General features: G+C 37.0%; 1 protein-coding gene across 7 annotated transcripts in view; it reads left to right on the top strand.

Annotated features, from left to right (window-relative positions):
* Positions 1–19,254, top strand: part of LOC113636358 (B-cell receptor CD22-like) — a 36,310-nt gene that overhangs the window by 9,839 nt on the left and 7,217 nt on the right. Inside the window, exons 1-4 of one of the 7 annotated variants that reach the window (XM_047803539.1) lie at positions 7,128–7,281; positions 7,545–7,563; positions 7,681–7,747; positions 8,217–8,555. The exons of 1 other annotated variant lie outside the window; for it this stretch is intronic. In XM_047803539.1, the coding sequence (XP_047659495.1) occupies positions 7,690–7,747; positions 8,217–8,555 (397 nt within the window). In that variant the 5' untranslated portion in view covers positions 7,128–7,281; positions 7,545–7,563; positions 7,681–7,689. Of the gene's footprint in view, positions 1–7,127; positions 7,282–7,544; positions 7,564–7,680; positions 7,748–8,216; positions 8,556–18,633; positions 18,907–19,254 lie in introns of those variants that run through there. 5 more of the 7 variants (XM_047803541.1, XM_047803540.1, XM_047803538.1 and 2 more) reach the window with 5 other exon arrangements.

A 19,254-nucleotide genomic window follows, 5' to 3' on the forward strand; every position in this document is an offset into this window, starting at 1 on the left:
ATGCTTTGGGTCATTGTCCAATTGCACTGTCAAGTCAGTCACCTAACCTGAATCCGATTGAGCATCCATATTACTTGCTGAAGACAAAACTAAAGGGAAAATGCCCCAAGAACAAGCAGGAAATGAAGACAGTTGCAGTAGAGGCCTGGCTGAGCATCACCAGGGATGAAACCCAGTGTCTGGTGATGTCTATGTGTTCCAGACTTCAGGTTGTAATTGACTGTAAAGGATTTGCAACCAAGTATTAAAAAAGTGAAAGTTTGATTTATTATTATTATTCTCTCCCATTACTTTTGGTCCCTTAACAAGTGGGAGGCACATATGCAAACTGTTGTAATTCCTACACCGTTCACCTGATTTGGATGTAAATGCTCTCAAATTAAAGCTGACAGTCTGCAGTTAAAGCACAACTTGTTCGTTTCATTTCAAATCTATTGAAACAGATAAAGAAAAATATATATATAATAATACTACTACTACTACTACTACTACTACTACTACTACTACTACTACTACTACTAATAATAATAATAATAATAATAATAATATCTTTATGTTTCACAATACTGTCAACAGTCATTTTACCAGTGTGGAAAGTTTAAATAAAAGTTAAATATTCGATAAGAGCTCTAATAACTAAATAAAGAAGAATTGTGACTAGAATGTACATTTCCTGAAGAAAATGTGAATGGTGCTTGCACGTGGCAAATCTCGGCACTCAGTTAATAGGGTGAAATTTTAGAAATTTCCCATTCAAGTTCATGGGACTTTTTTTTTTCAGAAAGTCAGAATTGTTTTTTTTTTATTTATGCAGTTTGAGTTTCCTAACTAAAGTATTATTTTTGTGCAGGAACTGATATTAAAACTGTGCATTCTTTAGAGGTCAAGTGTAAAGTGACACTACAGTCATTTCTATTAGAAAACATTGTCTCAGAGCAATAGGAGATGTGTGTATATCCAATTCATATCAAAGATTAAAGATCAGATTATTTGCCTTTTTATGATATTAAAACAGTGTGAGGGACTGTCACTCTCAATGTGTGACACTTGAGTGTCCCAGTCGAAGTGGAGTGTGACTTATACACCGAGCTCCATCTGTGCTCTAAAGGGATCGACAGTGAACATGGGCTGCACATACACATATCCAACTGGTTACACAGTTCAGAGAACTTTCTTGACCAGACAGTTGGTTACAGATAAAGAGCCTCCTGATCTGTCTTTTGACCCAAAGTACAGAAACAGGGTTCATTACCTCGGGGACAACCTGAATGACTGCCGACTCAGACTGAGTGATGTGACAGAACAGGACCAAGGCAAATACTACTTCAGATTTATAACAAACAAAGGACAAAAGTATCAAGGTAAAGTTGGAGTTAAACTTACTGTCACAGGTAAGCCACATCAGCTGAAATCATAACACACTGTACTTTATTCGTTATAAAATATTTTACACTGACAAAATTTACACCATCATTTTCTATTCAAGAAGTTACTTTTTTTAAACAAATTATTTAAATATTTAAATAAATAATTATAAAATAATAAGAAGAAGAATAAATAATAAAATATTTTGAACAACAGCATTGTTTCTATGTTTAAAATTCACCAACTTGTCATCAATCTGTAAATATTAAATACTTTCTAAGTCACTGTTTTCCAGCCTTCTCGTAATTAAATGTGAGCAAATATGTTTAACGGTTTGTTGACCATCAGATGTCACTAGTGTGCAGTGTTTACAAGACCTAAAACATGTTTAATGTTTGATCAACAAATATGTTGCAAATATTTGCAATTGATAAATAATTACAAAGAACAAATAAGAAAATAATAAATAGAATAAAAAAATAAATATTCCAGTTTAAATGTGCTTTAGACACAATTAATATATCAATACTGTTCATGAACTGTATGAAAATTTATTGAACAGTAAACAGAACAATAATTAACTCGCTTCCATAAAATGGTGTCACTCAACTATTGACAGTTATTGATAAATAAGAGTCATGAACATGAGCTAACTGTCGTATTTACATTTCAGTTCAATTTATTTGGTTTTGTATAGTGAACTTCACACAACAGACATTTATATGATTTACAGATTTACAGAAATCTATATGTAGATTTACAGTTAAATCACTAATAAAAGAATAAAGTCATCTGAGAAAAACTTGATGATAATAATGATGACACAAGGAAGATAAAAAGGAAACATGCTTTTGTGCCCAGGTATAGTTCTGATATTATTGATATGAGTGATTAGCAGGACAGCCTTAGGCTCAAAGGATAGTACTACTGAGTTTAAATACCGCAGCAGAAAGATACAAAAACACATTTTTTTTTTAAAGAATTCCTGTTTAATTCCATATATATATATATATTACATATAATGTTTAATGTATGTTCAACTAAATGTTAAAATATTAATTAAGCTATTAATTAGTCAAGAATCTCCATAGTCTTCACTGCATGTTTTCCTTCTTTCCTCTCATTCACAGATCTCTGGGTGGAGGTGATTCCTGGTGGAGTTGTTGAGGGAGATGAAGTTACTCTCACATGTAAAACCTTCTGCAGTCTGACTGAGACCCCAATATTGGCCTGGTACAAAGATGGAATTATTATTTCCTCCTCTAACCCGCTCCATCTGCCATCAGTCAGTCTGCAGGATGCAGGCAGCTACAGATGTTCTGTACAGGGACAAAGTTATCCCTCCCCTGCTGTCACCTTCATTCCCTAGAATGATGACGACCATGGGTCTATCTCAGATGCACTGCATAATATGCACAATGTGGCAAACCAAATGAAACGAGACGAACACGGAGATAATAGTACTTTGGTATACACTGTTCGGACAGTGGACTCCCTATCTATCAATGATAATCCCAGTGATTGTGGTATTAATCTTATTATGTTTGTTTGGCCCTTGCGTATACAAATGCGTTCATTACATCATAATGTCCAATCTAACGACCAAACAACTTGTGAAACTAGACGATATTGACGATGACCCTGAATGTAGTCCTGTGTTCAGCGATGACTATTTCACAGAATATGCCCAGACTGATCCAGAAACAGACAAAGGTGAATACGGACAGTAGAGACTGTGACTTGTAGTGAAGTTACGACATGATTAATGCTTAATACTTTGCCTTTAACTGCATATTTTTTATATACGGGTCCTGTCCCCACAAAAACAGCATATTATCCACTAAAGATCATGTATTTTATGAAGCATTCATGTGAACCCTACAGGGGAAGTGATACGCTGATCTGAGATTGTATATGATTCAGCTTAGCTTAAGATTTAAATGATTATATTCTAGCTGATTAACAATGTTGTAGATTAATTAGTTGATTAACACAACTGGTATCTATCATTTAGAGTTTAGATTTTGTTACAGATTAATGATTAGTAAAATTTTGTGTATTGTCCCAGGGACAAAAGGGGGGAATTGTAGTGGAAATTTTTCTTTCAGAGATGTTCACATGAATCTGTCCTTCTAGGCTTCTGTATTTCCCATGGCTGGTAGTTATTGTGACTAGAGATTACAGTTGCTTGTTCCTAAAACTGCTTTTAATCAGACCTTTCCTGTGAGGCCTTTACTGTTCCCGTGGGATTAGTTTGGTCAGAAGATGAGCAGGCGATGCTTCTAAGCCAATGGTGGATGATGTTTTGGATTTACATGTCATGTTTAATTTTATTCCTGTCTATAAAATCCTGATGTTATCAATAATCGGGGACCTTCCTCTCAGATTTTACACGTAGAGTGTTGGGTCCTTCTGCAAAGCTGAACGCAATAAACTGTGAAACCTTAATACTCTTGCCCGTGCCTATTGGTGTGATATTTTATGCTTTAATTCTCTCGAACCTCAAAACTTCCACAACACCATCAGTCCCTCTGGTGAGATAGTGGAGGACAGTTTAGTGACTCTGACCTGCAGCAGTGATGCTAACCCACCTGTACAGAGCTACACCTGGTATAAGGGAAGACACTCTATAAGTACAGGAAACACCTTCACCATGAGCAGGATCAGATCTGAGGACAGTGGAGAGTTTATGTGCAGGGCTGAGAATAAACATGGAAGTCGATCCTCTACTGCTCTGTCTCTTAATGCTCTGTGTGAGTTAATGATGATTATGATGGTCAATGATATAACTTCCTTACCCATAGTAACCTGTGACCTGTCAGTAGATTTTTACATTGTATCCTTACTGTCTTGTCTGTTTTAGATCCTCCAAAGAGAGTCTCAGCGACCATCAGTCCCTCTGGTGAGATAGTGGAGGGCAGTTCAGTGACTCTGACCTGCAGCAGTGATGCTAACCCACCTGTACAGAGCTACACCCGGTATAAGCTGAATGAAAGCTCACCTGTAGGATCTGGACAGAGTTACAGCTTCACACTGAACTCCAGCAGCAGTGAACGGTTTTACTGTGTGGCTCAGAATATATACGGGAGTCAGAGAGCACCTGAAGTGGGTCTCACATTAAATGGTATAACAGTTATTATAATAAATAAAACTTATTAGCATCTATAAAGGTGAATGAGTTACAGCAGACTAATATTGATCTCTACACAGAGGGCAAGAGTGTACTTCTGTTTGTTGTTCTTGGAGTGACTTTTGGATGTTCACTTGTCATCGTTGTGGTTTTATTCATGAGGTAAGCATGTGTCTTTTTTGTAGGATTGTAATGTGTTAGAAGACTATTTAGATACATGGGAGCTAAACGATTAAGAGCCTTGTACGTAAGTAGCAGCAGTTTGTAATCAATTCTAAACTTAACAGGTAGCCAGTGTAGAGATGATAAAATTGGGGTTATATGGTCATACTTTCTTGTCCTAGTGAGAACTCTGGCAGCTGCATTCTGGACTAACTGTAGCCTATTTATAACTGGACAGAATGACACAGTGTGACTTCAATAGTCATTTGTTTTAGGAAACCACTTGGCATAGAAACATAAAAGACTCAAACTTACTTGTAAAACAGCACAAGAAATAGAGATAATCAACACTAGACCCTAATCATAATGAACATGAGGAACTAGCTTGGCTCTAGACTCTTTTCATCACTAAATGTAGCTCCAAATGCTGTTATGTAATGATCATAGAATGGATAGATATGGAGGAATTCCTCAAAACACCAAACACATTCTTTATAATCTTCACACAGAACGTTTCCTCCAGTCCTCCTGATGACATTTACACAGGTCTTGATCTTCAGACCAGGTCCAATGATGTGTACTACACACTTGCAGTAAGTGTTTCCAGATACACACTTCACTCATACATTCAGATCTGGAAAGAATTATAAAGAAGGATGAACTCATGATACATTTCTCTTTCTCTCACACAGACGGTTCACTCGAGTCTTCCTCATTCCCGGTCCATCTCTCATGATTACGACAATGATGTAGTGAGTGCATTTGTTCATCACTGAAAATAGCACCAGGCTGAAGAAAGCTGTAAATAAATAAAGTCTAAAAATGTTTATTAAAAGCTTCATTGATGTAATGCTAGTATGCTGTTACTACATGATCTCAGAAAACAAATTCTGGGTTGAAAAACAAGAGCAAACTGATGCTAGAATAGTTCCATTTTGAAGCTTTGGATCAATATTGATCTCAATCTTTAAATAGTTGAAGCTTAATAGATTTCCATTTCTGACCATTATATTGTATGTAACTTCATGTGTTTTTGATGGATACTTTTGTTACATGTGAATGTGAAGTTTTTGTCCTATCTTAACAATTTACATTTTATATTTTATCTGCCAAAACAACACACTGTGCAAAAAAGTGTGAGAAAGCATTTTGCTGTACAACTCATGTTATTGTTTTCACAGTCTTCCATTTCACAGATTCTATGCAGCATCATTTTATGTCGTGTCACATATTTTACACTTTTCTGTTGTTTAGTACTACTGATGTACTCTAACGTTTCTGACGTCACACCGACAGCATATTTTAACTTGTACTGAACTAAAATCCCAGATTGTGTAAATGTGAAACTATTCTTCTCTTTTTTAAGCCCACATCATGTCAGTCTATTTCTGTCATTTAAAACTCTCTGTTCCCTCTTTTCAGATTTACTTCACACTATTGATAAAACTTGTAAAAATAAGCTAATATAATGTGTTATTTATATAAACGATGTATCTCTCCACTATATATTAGTGCTAGTTAGCTGCAATGGATTCTGGGAAATGTTAAAGATGAAGATGCAAAATCATTTTATTTATTTATTTATACATCAATGTTGGTGTTGTGAGGTTAATTCCACTACTGTAAATTATCTCATGTTCCTGTCTATTTACTTTGACACTCACCCCTTTGGTTTCAATGATTATATTTACTATATACTCAATAAACCAAGTTTAGTCTGAGCAGATTTGTGTGTTGATTCATAAAAAAGCATTACATTTCAGAGTAACTCCTGCCTTCCACTTTCCTCCAAATTACACAGGAAATTACTTCATCTGTAGTGGAAGAAAAACAAACATAAGAGCTATTTTTACATAAGTAACAAAATAAAATACAGAGTAGTGAATTTTCACTTCAATCAGAATGAAAAGATTAAAAGAAACAGATGAAGAAAAAGGTAAGGTAGTATTTTTAAGGGAAAGTTGCAAATTCACTTTAAATGTTTAAAAATGGAAAGCTTTAACAAATGTTCAAAAGCTGAGTAGAGTAAGATTGTGAGTAAGTCAAGTCAAGTCAAGTCAAGTCAAGAAGCTTTTATTGTCATTTCAACCATATATAGCTGTTGCAGTACACAGTGACATGAGACAACGTTTCTCCAGGGTCATCAAGTGCACATATGATATGGTTACATCCCTGTCACCCTTTTCCTGTTTTATTTTATTGTAGTGTTCTCTGGCACCTGTTACCATCTCTGTTTTTGTTTGTTTGTTTGTTTTGCCTTCTTTTTTTCATTTAAGACTTTGATTAGTGTCAGTAATGCTTTTCAGCATCAGCAGTTCTGTGTTAAGTTCCTCTTTATTGTAGCTCTTTCTCTCTCTCTGACCTACATGACCCTGAGATGTCTCAGACTCAGTCATCCATCATCAACACATTTCTGTATTCTGTGTTGCAGATATAAAATAGAATTTTAGCTATAAGTGTTTGGGGTTTTTCATAACAAGAAGGAGGAAGGACTCATTCAGCAAATAAAGAGGAAGATACATTAACCAGCAACATATTTTGACTTGGACAGTTTAATAGTTTAAACCCTCAGAGCTGCCGCTGTTATTTTTCCTGGATGCAGGATATAATCATCTATTAATGAGGTTAGAATGATTTTAAACAACTTATGCAGTTTGATTTTTCTAACTAAAGTATTATTTTTGTGCAGGAACTGAAATTAGACTGTGCATTCTTTATAGGTCGAGTGTAAAGTGACACTCAGTCATTTTTATTAGAAACCATTGTCTCAGAACAATAGGAGACGTGTATATCCAATTCATATCACATAATAAAGATCAGATTTAAAGCCATTCTCTTTACTCTGTGTTCTTCCTCCTCACACACTGAACTGAACTGTAATGTAAAGGACACAGTCGTAATTAAGTGTAAGTATATATGCACAGCACTTTGTTACAATCATTAACAATTATTAACATTATTATTATTAAAATTATTATTTTTGCCCTTTTATGATATTAAAACAGTGTTTTCTTCATCTACAGGCTGCACTGATGATGTCACTCAGATTGACTCCTCCTCTTGCTCTGGTCTTTCTGCTCATGATTTCAAGTAAGTTATTTGTCCTTTTTTAATGTAACTTTGTATTTAGTGCCAGTAATGACTTTCAGCATCAGCAATTCTGTGTTAAGTTCCTCTTTTTTCAGCTCTTTCTCTCTCAGACTCTCATGAAAAACTCATGCTGATTATATGGGAAACTTTCTCTAACAGCAGTCAAAATGTCATTGTTTGTGTCAAACAGGAGATCATGACTTTTTTCATTGGTTGTTTTGTTAAATCTTACCCAGATACAATAGTGCTATTTTCTGATTGGCTATTGTGTAGCCTCTTTTTTGATTGGCTGATAAGTGTCAGGCTCGACTAAGAACTCCAGCAGGAGACGCACTTGATTCAGTTTTTTCTGCGAGACAATGTGTGGCGGGAGAGTGTGACAAAAGACCGAAATGAGGGACTGTCACTCTCAATGTGTGACACTTGAGAGCCCTGTATCAACAACACTTTTCTGTATTCTGTGTTGCAGGAGTCGTGTCCCAGTGGAGTGTGATTTATACACCGAGCTCCATCTGTGCTCTAAAGAGATCGACAGTGAACATGGGCTGCACATACACATATCCAACTGGTTACACAGTTCAGAGACCTTTCTGGACCAGACAGTTGGTTACAGATAAAGAGCCTCCTGATCTGTCTTTAGACCCACAGTACAGAAACAGGGTTCATTACCTCGGGAACAACCTGAATGACTGCCGACTCAGACTGAGTGATGTGACAGAACAGGACCAAGGCAAATACTACTTCAGATTTATAACAAACCCAGTAGAAAAGTATCAAGGTAAAGATGGAGTTAAACTTACTGTCACAGGTAAGCCACATCAGCTGAAATCATAACACACTGTACTTTATTCGTTATAAAATATTTTACACTGACAAAATTTACACCATCATTTTCTATTCAAGATGTTACTTTTTTTTAACAAATTATTTAAATATTTAAATAAATAATTATAAAATAATAAGAATAAATAATAAAATATTTTTAACAACAGCATTATATCTATGTTTAAATTTCACCAATGTGTCATCAATCTGTAAATATTAAATACTTTCTAAGTCACTGTTTTCCAGCCTTCTCGTAATTAAATGTGAGCAAATATGTTTAACGGTTTGTTGACCATCAGATGTCACTAGTGTGCAGTGTTTACAAGACCTAAAACATGTTTAATGTTTGACCATTAAATATGTTGCAAATGTTTGCAATTGATAAATAATTACAAAGAACAAATAAGAAAATAATAAATAGAATAAAAAATAAATATTCCAGTTTAAATGTGCTTTAGACACAATTAATATATCAATACTGTTCATGAAGTGTATAGAAATTTATTGAACAATAAACAGAACAATAATTAACTCGCTTCCATAAAATGGTGTCACTCAACTATTGAAGATAATTATAAAGTAGAGTCATGAACATGTTCTAACTGTCTCATTTACATTTCAGTTCAATTTATTTGGTTTTGTATAGTGAACTTCACACAACAGACATGTATATGATTTACAGATTTATATATATATATATATATATATATATATATATATATATATATATATATATATGTAGATTTTAAATCACTAATAAAAGAATAAAGTTATCTGAGAAAAACTTGATGATAATAATGATGACACAAGGAAGATAAAAAGGAAACATGCTTTTGTGCCCAGGTATAGTTCTGATATCATTGATACGAGTGATTAGCAGGACAGCCTTAGGCTCAAAGGATAGTACTACTGAGTTTAAATACTGCAGCAGAAAGATACATTATTTTATTTTAAAGATTTCCGGTTTAATTTCATATACATACATACATACACACACACACATATATAATATACATATAATATGTAATGTATGTTAAACTAAATGTGAAAATATTTAATTATGTTATTAATTAGTCAAGAATCTCCATAGTCTTCACTGCATGTTTTCCTTCTTTCCTCTCATGCACAGATCTCTGGGTGGAGATGATTCCTGGTGGAGTTGTTGAGGGAGATGAAGTTACTCTCACATGTAAAACCTTCTGTAGTCTGACTGAGACCCCAATATTGACCTGGTACAAAGATGGAATTATTATTTCCTCCTCTAACCCGCTCCATCTGCCATCAGTCAGTCAGCGGGATGCAGGCAGCTACAGATGTTCTGTACAGGGACAAAGTTATCGCTCCCCTGCTGTCAGTCTTGATTTACAATGTAAGTACAGACTGTTTCATTCACTTATTACACTAACACAGGGCTCTCAAGTTTTGAAGACAGGAAAGAGTGACATCTCCATCTCCTGATTGGCTATTGTAGCCTCTTATTTTTTCGACTAAGAACTCCAAGGTAGACGCACTTGATTACTGCCCGGTTACATAGAGACAGCTGTGCGGACAGATACATTTTGGCACTGCGGCATATTAAATATATGTAGATAAACAGTTAAAAAGTTTTTTTAAAAAGACCCAAATGAGGGACTGTCATGCTCAGTGTGTGACACTTGATAGCCCTGCTAACAACACTAAAAGTTCATGCTGAATCCACATGTAACATGAATCCCAAAAGTAATGAAACAGGAGCAAGCAGCAAAGCAAGTAAATGTGTTATGACATGACTTTAAACCTTTTTCCTTTACACAAGTCATCAGCTGATATGAAGTTTCACTGGATGCTCTCTGATCAGGGATGCACAATATAAAAGAATATTAGCAGACATTTCTGTTAGCATAGCTGCATAAGAACACATTTGAATATTAGCATAGCTGTTTATTAGCATACTTGCAAGCTAGCATTTTTGCACTGACAAACCCTTGTATATATAAAGTCAAGAACACTCGTACCTGCAAAGTTCATACACACCTATATATTAGAATACATACTGTTTTAGTATTCATACTGTCGTGTCACTTACATTAACATCAGCAATGTTATGACATTTTCTACAATTTTGCTTCTGTTTCTTTTTAGGTAAATTAATGTACAACTGCAGTGAAACTGAGACTGATGATGACTTTCATAGTCTGATTGTTGAAAAACTCTTTCAGTGTGCATTTTATGATTCTATATTTAGATCCTCCAAAGAGAGTCTCAGTGAAGAGTTGAAGAGTTTTAGGGATCATTGGCATCCTTATGATCTGCCTGTTAATTAGAGGGAATGCAGAAAAGACTTCCACCTTTGGTAGAAGTCGCAGAGACGTGCATGAAAACACTTATTGGCAATTTGCCAACTACACTGCCAAAATGATCATAAATGAGTCTTGTTATGTGTGTATGATTCTCCCCACAGCTGCGAGTAAACACACAATGATTCCCATGAAAAGTAATGGTAGTGAATTGAAAGCCATAGCCCAATACTGTAGAAATTCTTACTGCATGTGGAAGCAGGATGCTTATAGAGTCCAGAATGGCACACATTTGAGTCTGGTGATAAATTCACCGGCCTCCCTATGGTGTGAAGGTGGAGGTCCTGGGAGGACTGATTTAACTGGTACCACCATATGTCTACGGACTCTAATACGTGTGACAAAACGAACATTCAAGGTAAATCAAACAAGAGTTAACACATTTGTTGCACAGCCTCCTCCTAAATTGAACTACACACACTGTTTTGTAGGAACAGGAAACATACCGTTAGGTAATACGGCCAGCCGTAGGTGCACTCATTTATATTACCCATATTCTGATGACGGAACCTGCCCACAGGCAGAGTGTTCCCTCATTCATCCATCTGACACCGGCACATTACTCAGGGCTGACGACTGGTACTGGGTCTGTGGTAAAAACGTGTATCTAGCCCTACCCCGTAACTGGGGAGGAGTATGTACTTTAGCAAGGTTTAGGTATCCAGGTGTGGTCATAGTTCACTCACACTCACCAATAAAGCGATATTATCCACTAAAGATCATGTATTTTATGAAGCATTCATGTGAACCCTACAAGGGAAGTGATACGCTGATCTGAGATTGTACATGATTAAGCTTAGCTTAAGATTTAAGTGATTATATTCTAGCTGATTAACAATGTTGTAGATTAATTAGTTGATTAACAAAACTGGTATCTATCATTTAGAGTTTAGATTTTGTTACAGATTAATGATTAGTAAAATTTTGTGTATTGTCCCAGGGACAAAAGGGGGGAATTGTAGTGGAAATTTTTCTTTCAGAGATGTTCACGTGAATCTGTCCTTCTAGGCTTCTGTATTTCCCATGGCTGGTAGTTATTGTGACTAGAGATTACAGTTGCTTGTTCCTAAAACTGCTTTTAATCAGACCTTTCCTGTGAGACCTTTACTGTTCCCGTGGGATTAGTTTGGTCAGAAGATGTTTCTACGCCAATGGTGGATGATGTTTTGGTTTTACATGTCATGTTTAATTTTATTCCTGTCTATAAAATCCTGATGTTATCAATAATCGGGGACCTTCCTCTCTGATTTTACACGTAGAGTGTTGGGTCCTTCTGCAAAGCTGAACGCAATAAACTGTGAAACCTTAATACTCTTGCCCGTGCCTATTGGTGTGATATTTTATGCTTTAATTCTGTTGAACCTCAAAACTTCCACAACACCATCAGTCCCTCTGGTGAGATAGTGGAGGGCAGTTTAGTGACACTGACCTGCAGCGGTGATGCTAACCCACCTGTACAGAGCTACACCTGGTATAAGGGAACATCCTCTATTAGTACAGGAAACACCTTCACCATGAGCAGGATCAGATCTGAGGACAGTGGAGAGTTCACGTGCAGGGCTGAGAATAAACATGGAGGTCTATCCTCTACTGCTCTGTCTCTTAATGTTCTGTGTGAGTTAATGATGATTATGATGTTCAATGATATAACTTCCTTACCCATAGTAACCTGTGACCTGTCAGTAGGTTTTTCCTTTGTATCCTTACTGTCTTGTCTGTTTTAGATCCTCCAAAGAATGTCTCAGTGTCCATCAGTCCCTCTGGTGAGATAGTGGAGGGCAGTTCAGTGACTCTGACCTGCAGCAGTGATGCTAACCCACCTGTACAGAGCTACACCTGGTACAAGGTGAATGAAAGCTCACCTGTAGGATCTGGTCAGAGTTACAGCTTCACACTGACCTCCAGCAGCAGTGGATGGTTTTACTGTGTGGCTGAGAATAAATACGGGAGTCAGAGAGCACCTGAAGTGGGTCTCACATTAAATGGTATCACAGCTTATAATAAATAATCTTTAGTAGCATCTATAAAGGTGAATGAGTTACAGCAGACTAATACTGATCTCTACACAGAGGGCAAGCGTGTACTTCTGTTTGTTGTTCTTGGAGTGACTTTTGGATGTTCACTTGCCATTATTGTTGGTTTATTCATGAGGTAAGCATGTGTCTTTTTCATTCACTTGTGTAAAATATCAGAAGTATGAACCATCTGATTATTGCTCATTTTTAGGAAAAAGAGAACAGGAGGTTCAGCTGATAATGTCAAGTCTAGTCAGGTAAGTGAACTGTAACTGGACAGAATGACACAGTGTGACTTTCAGTACTGCCAAACACTAAACACATTATAATCTTCACACAGAACATTTCCTCCAGTCCTCCTGATGACACGTACGCAGGTCTTGACCTTCAGACCAGGTCCAATGATGTGTACTACACACTTGCAGTAAGTGTTTTCAGATACACACTTCACTCATACATTCAGATCTGGAAAGAATTATAAAGAAGGATGAACTCATGATACATTTCTCTTTCTCTCACACAGACGGTCCACTCGAGTCTTCCTCATTCCCAGTCCATCTCTCATGATTACGACAATGATGTAGTGAGTGCATTTGTTCATCACTGAAAATAGCACCAGGCTGAAGAAAGCTGTAAATAATTAAAGTCTAAAAATGTTTATTAAAAGCTTCATTGATGTAATGCTAGTATGCTGTTACTACATGATCTCAGAAAACAGATTCTGGGTTGAAAAACAAGAGCAAACTGATGCTAGAATAGTTCCGTTTTGTAGCTGTGGGTCAATATTGATTTCAATCTTTAAATAGTTGAAGCTTAATAGATTTCCATCTCTGAACATTATATTGTCATGTGTCATTGTCATGTGTTTTTGATGGATACTTTTTTTAAATGTGAAGTTTTTGTCCTGTCTTAACAATTTACATTTTATACTTTATCTGCTAAACCAACACACTTTGCAAAAAAATGTGAGAAAGCATTTTGCTGTACAACTCAAGTTATTGTTTTCACAGTCTTCCATTTCACAGATTCTATGCAGCATCATTTTATGTCGCGTCACATATTTTACACTTTTCTGTTGTTTAGTACTACTGATGTACTCTAACGTTTCTGATGTCACACCGACAGCATATTTGAACTTATACCGAACTAAAATTCCCCGAATGTGTAAATGTGAAACTATTCTTCTCTTTTTTAAGCCCACATCATGTCTGTCTATTTGTCATTTAAAACCTCTCTGTTCCCTCTTTTCAGATTTACTTCACACTATTGATAAAACTTGGAAAAATAATATAATGTGTTATTTATATAAAGGCTGTATCTCTGCACTATACAGTATATTAGTGTTAGTTGGCTGCAATGGATTCTGTGATATGTAGTTTGAAGTCTTTAAGGACCTGACAGTGAAGATAAAGATGCTAAATCTATAAAATAAAAAAGCATTACATTTCAGAGTAACTCCTGCCTTCCTCTTTCCTCCTAATTACACAGGAAATTACTTTATCTGTAGTGGAAGAAAAACAAACGTAAGAGCTATTTTTACTTAAGTAACAAAATAAAATACAGAGTAGTGAATTTTCACTTAAATAAGAATGGAAAGATTAAAAGAAACAGATAAAAAAAGGTAAGGTACAGTAGTATTTTTAAGGGAAAGTTGCAAATTCACATTTTTTCAACTTTAAATGTTTAAAAATGGAAAGCTTTACACAAACGTACAACAAATGAGTAGAGTAAGATTGTAAGTGCACATATGATATGGTTACATACCTGTCACCCTTTTCCTGTTTTACTTTATTGTAGTGTTCACTGGCACCTGTTACCATCTCTGTTGTTTTTTTTTGTTTGTTTGTTTTTTCTTCTTCTTACATCTAAATGAATATTTGTTCTTGTATATGGCATTAGTTAAAAAGAAATGTCACAAATTATAGTTAGTAGTTGATTGTGAAAATGTTTAAGGCTAGGAACATTAAATAAATATCATGCATCACTTGTCACATGTCTCTCTAACAGTGTAGAGAACCGCAGCTTGCGATGCTGCAAAGTGGAATGGCATGTTTTACTACTTTATAGTACTTTATAAATATTAAATTTTCATTCATTCGTTCATTTTCTACCGCTCATCACGGGGAGCCTGTCATCGGGCGTCAAGGCAGGATACACCCTGGACGGAGTGCCAACCCATCACAGGGCACACACACACTCTCATTCACTCACACACTCACAAACTACGGACAATTTTCCAGAGATGCCTGTCAACCTACCATGCATGTCTTTGGACCGGGGGAGGAAACCGGAGTATCCGGAGGAAACCCCCGAGGCACGGGGAGAACATGTAAACTCCACACACACAAGGCGGAGGAGGGAATCGAACCCCCAACCCTGGAGGTGTGAGGCGAATGTGCTAATCACTAAGCCACTGTGCCCCCTATTAGATTTTCAATTAGAAAAAATTGAAAGATTTTTTCTTATTTTGACATTTTGTTCATTAATCAGACGTTAAAATACAATGTTAAAATTCTGCATTAATAGTCAATAAAACGTTTTATAAAACATTTGTCACCATAACAAAATATAAGAATTAGGACTTAAGAATTAGGAAAAAAAAAGCATGAAGAAATAAACGATCAAACCCTTTGTATAATTTTTTATTATATAAAAAATATTTAAAAAATTGTATAATATATTGCGTAAATGGGATGAATAAAAACCATGTAGCCAATTTTTTTAACTGTGGTAACAAAATTCAAATATTTGTTGTCGTCTTGATCTTTTTCAAACATGTCTGATTTTTAACAAGTTCGGCCAAAGAGAGAAAGCAAGTGTCTGTGAGCACAAAGAATGACGTCAAATATGTGTCAGAAAAAAGTGTTTTTTGTGAAGTTCAACTGTGTGAAAAGTGTATCACAGAAAGATTTGTATACACAAACTAAACCATACAAAACACTTGGGAACTGCTGCTTTTCTCAAACCGTCTATTCTCGACCCAGAATAGTCAAGGTGGCTGCAGTGACGAGGACAATGCCTTTGCTGGACAATACAAAGGTGCCGGTGTGAACAAAATATAATCTCCAAAGTCTAACAGTAGTGATCATTAGGTGGCAGAGTTGTCAGAAATGTGTAGTGACCAGTGTGACATTGAGCAAAGTTGGCAGAATATACCACAGATAAAGAGGTGGTACTGCTGCTCACACCACTCATGGATGGCTGCATGTGATAGACAGTTACACGATGCCTTTCCTCAACCCCTGTATCAAGAGGTAAAAAACACATACAGGTCTTACTGAGACCTGGCTAGACATACAAGTGGATATCACCCTATCCTTCCCCAGTCGTGTGTGAGAAAGAAGACACCCTGGTAGCCACACCATCCCACAGATCCTGGAAAACCTAGGGGGATCTTCTGGTTTATTGTGTTCGATTTGGGCAAAACCTATCATCAAGGCTTTGGGAATAAAGATAGCAGAACATGCATTGTGTTCATAACAAACTGGTGGCTCCATATATGGGTTAGAATTCCTTTTGGCATCTCAAATGCATCTGTTGCTTAGCAGAGGTATATGGAAGGATGTCTGGTAGAGCTGAAAGATGATGTTTACATTTCCTACCCTGAATATAGAGCCTTGATGATTTCAGAGGGATGAAAAGAACCTTGAATATTTGAGGACGGTGCTGCATCAATCAGAGCAGTGCAGTGCAGTATAAAGCTTAGGCCAAGCTAAATAAATCAAGTTATTTTGACATAGAAATGTTGCTTAATAATATCTTTATGTTGCACAATATTGTACTTCAACAGTCATTTTACCAGTGTGGAAAGTTTAAATAAAAGTTAAATATTCGATATTTCCTGAAGAAAATGTGAATGGTGTTTGCACGTGGAAAATCTCGGCACTCGGTTTCTAGGGTGAAATTTTAGGAATTTCCCATTCAAGTTTATGGGACTTTTTTGGCCGCTTTTTCACAAAGTCAGAATTGTTTTTTTTTAATTTATGCAGTTTGATTTTCCTAACTAATGTTAGGCGAAGTGAAGGAGGCAGAAGCCGAGGCACCAGCAAAACAGGGTTTAATGAAACGAGCAGGCAGAGTAAACACACAGGAAACAGTAAACAATAACGGACACTGGAATGGAGGAGCGGTCAGTTCACTCTAGAAGACGCGTCAACCTCGACCATGAAGGGCCTCCGGGGGTCAGTGTGACGCAGAACAGGAGCACTACAGAAGCGTTGGCGAAGCTCGTTGAAGGCCTCCTGAGCCTCCCTGGTCCACCACAGGGATCGGGCTTTACCCCTGAGGAGATAGAAATTCGCGAAACCCAGGAAACGCTGGAGCTCCTTGATCGACTCAGGAACGGGCCACTCTCTCGCTGCCTTTACCTTTCCTTCGTCCATCTGGATCCCCTCCACACTGATGATGTAGCCCAGGAAGGGGATAGTATGGCGGTGGAACTCGCACTTCGAGAGGTTCAGGTAGAGCCGATGTGAACACAGTACCTCCAGGACGGCACGCATGTGTCTCAGGTGTTCCTCCCGATTCCGGGAGTAGATCAGGATGTCGTCTATGTAGACCATGACGAACCTGTGGAGATAGGGCCGAAGTACCTCGTTCATGAACCCCTGGAAGACGGCTGGAGCGATGGATAAGCCATACGGCATGACCCGGTATTCATAGTGCTCGATGTTTGCCTGAGTAGTAGTCGTAGCCTCCTCCACCCGGAGGAGAACGCTACCTTGGATCGTTCGGTGGGGAATCGCTGTGGTTGCATCTCAATATATAGATTCACCTGGAGCTGGAAACCGCGGCATTCTGAAGCTTCTCCGGAAAAGGCAACCAGAAGCGCCATGGGGCTGCCGGTGGAAGCGGGGGTGGGGGTTGAAGGGAAAGCGGCTATGAGGTCCCAAACTGAATCGGAAGCCGTGCTGGGTTGTTGATCCATCGCGAGGTAAGAGCCCGGCGGATCCTGTCCTTTGCTTTCTCTTTGTCTTCTCGGTCCGTTATTCTGTTAGGCGAAGTGAAGGAGGCAGAAGCCGAGGCACCAGCAAAACAGGGTTTAATGAAACGAGCAGGCCGAGTAAACACACAGGAAACAGTAAACAATAACGGACGCTGGAATGGAGCGAATGTGGTGCTTATATAGGCCAGTGTAATGAGGAGCAGGTGTGCGAAATCAGTACGTTGGTGATGAGCAAGTATTATTTTTGTGCAGGAACTGAAATTAAACTGTTCATTCTTTGTAGGTCAAGTGTAAAGTGACACTCAGTCATTTTTATTAGAAAACATTGTCTCAGAACAATAGGAGACGTGTGTATATCCAATTCATATCACATAATAAAGATCAGATTTAAAGCCATTCTCTTTACTTTGTGTTCTTCCTCCTCACACACTGAACTGTAGTGTAAAGGACACAGTCGTAATTAACACACACACACACACACACACACACACACACACACACACACACACACACACACACACACACACACACATATATATATATATACACAGTACTTTGCTTTACAGTTATAAACACAGCAGGTTTATTTGCACAGATGATGTCACTCACATTGACTCCTCCTTTTCCCCTGCTTTTTCTGCTTATGGCTTCGAGTGAGTTATTTGTCCTATTTTTTTTTTTTATTTAACTTTGTGCTTAGTGTCAGTAATGCTTTTCAGCATCAGCAGTTCTGTGTTAAGTTCCTCTTTATTGCAGCTCTTTCTCTCTCTCTGACCTACATGACCCTGAGAGGTCTAAGACTCAGACATCCATCATCAACACATTTCTGTATTCTGTGTTGCAGATATAAAGAAGAATTCTAACTATAAGTGTTTGGGGGTGTTTCATAACAAGAAGGAGGAAGGACTAACTCAGCAAATAAAGAGGAAGATACATTAACCAGCAACATATTTTGACTTGGACAGTTTAATAGTTTAAACCCTCAGAGCTGCCGCTGTTATTTTTCCTGGATGCAGGAGATAATCATCTATTAATGAGGTCAGAAAGTTTTTTAAACAACTTATGCAGTTTGATTTTCCTAACTAAAGTATTATTTTTGTGCAGGAACTGAAATTAAACTGTTCATTCTTTATAGGTCAAGTGTAAAGTGACACTCAGTCATTTTTATTAGAAAACATTGTCTCAGAGCAATAGGAGATGTGTGTATATCCAATATATATCACAGATTAAAGATCAGATTTAAAGCCATTCTCTTTACTTTGTGTTCTTCCTCCTCACACACTGAACTGAACTGTAATGTAAAGGATATATATATATATATATATATATATATATATATATATATATATATATATATATATATATATATATGCACAGCACTTTGTG

This window comes from Tachysurus fulvidraco, chromosome 18, assembly GCF_022655615.1.
Source record: "Tachysurus fulvidraco isolate hzauxx_2018 chromosome 18, HZAU_PFXX_2.0, whole genome shotgun sequence".
Classification (NCBI taxonomy): Eukaryota; Metazoa; Chordata; class Actinopteri; order Siluriformes; family Bagridae; genus Tachysurus; species Tachysurus fulvidraco.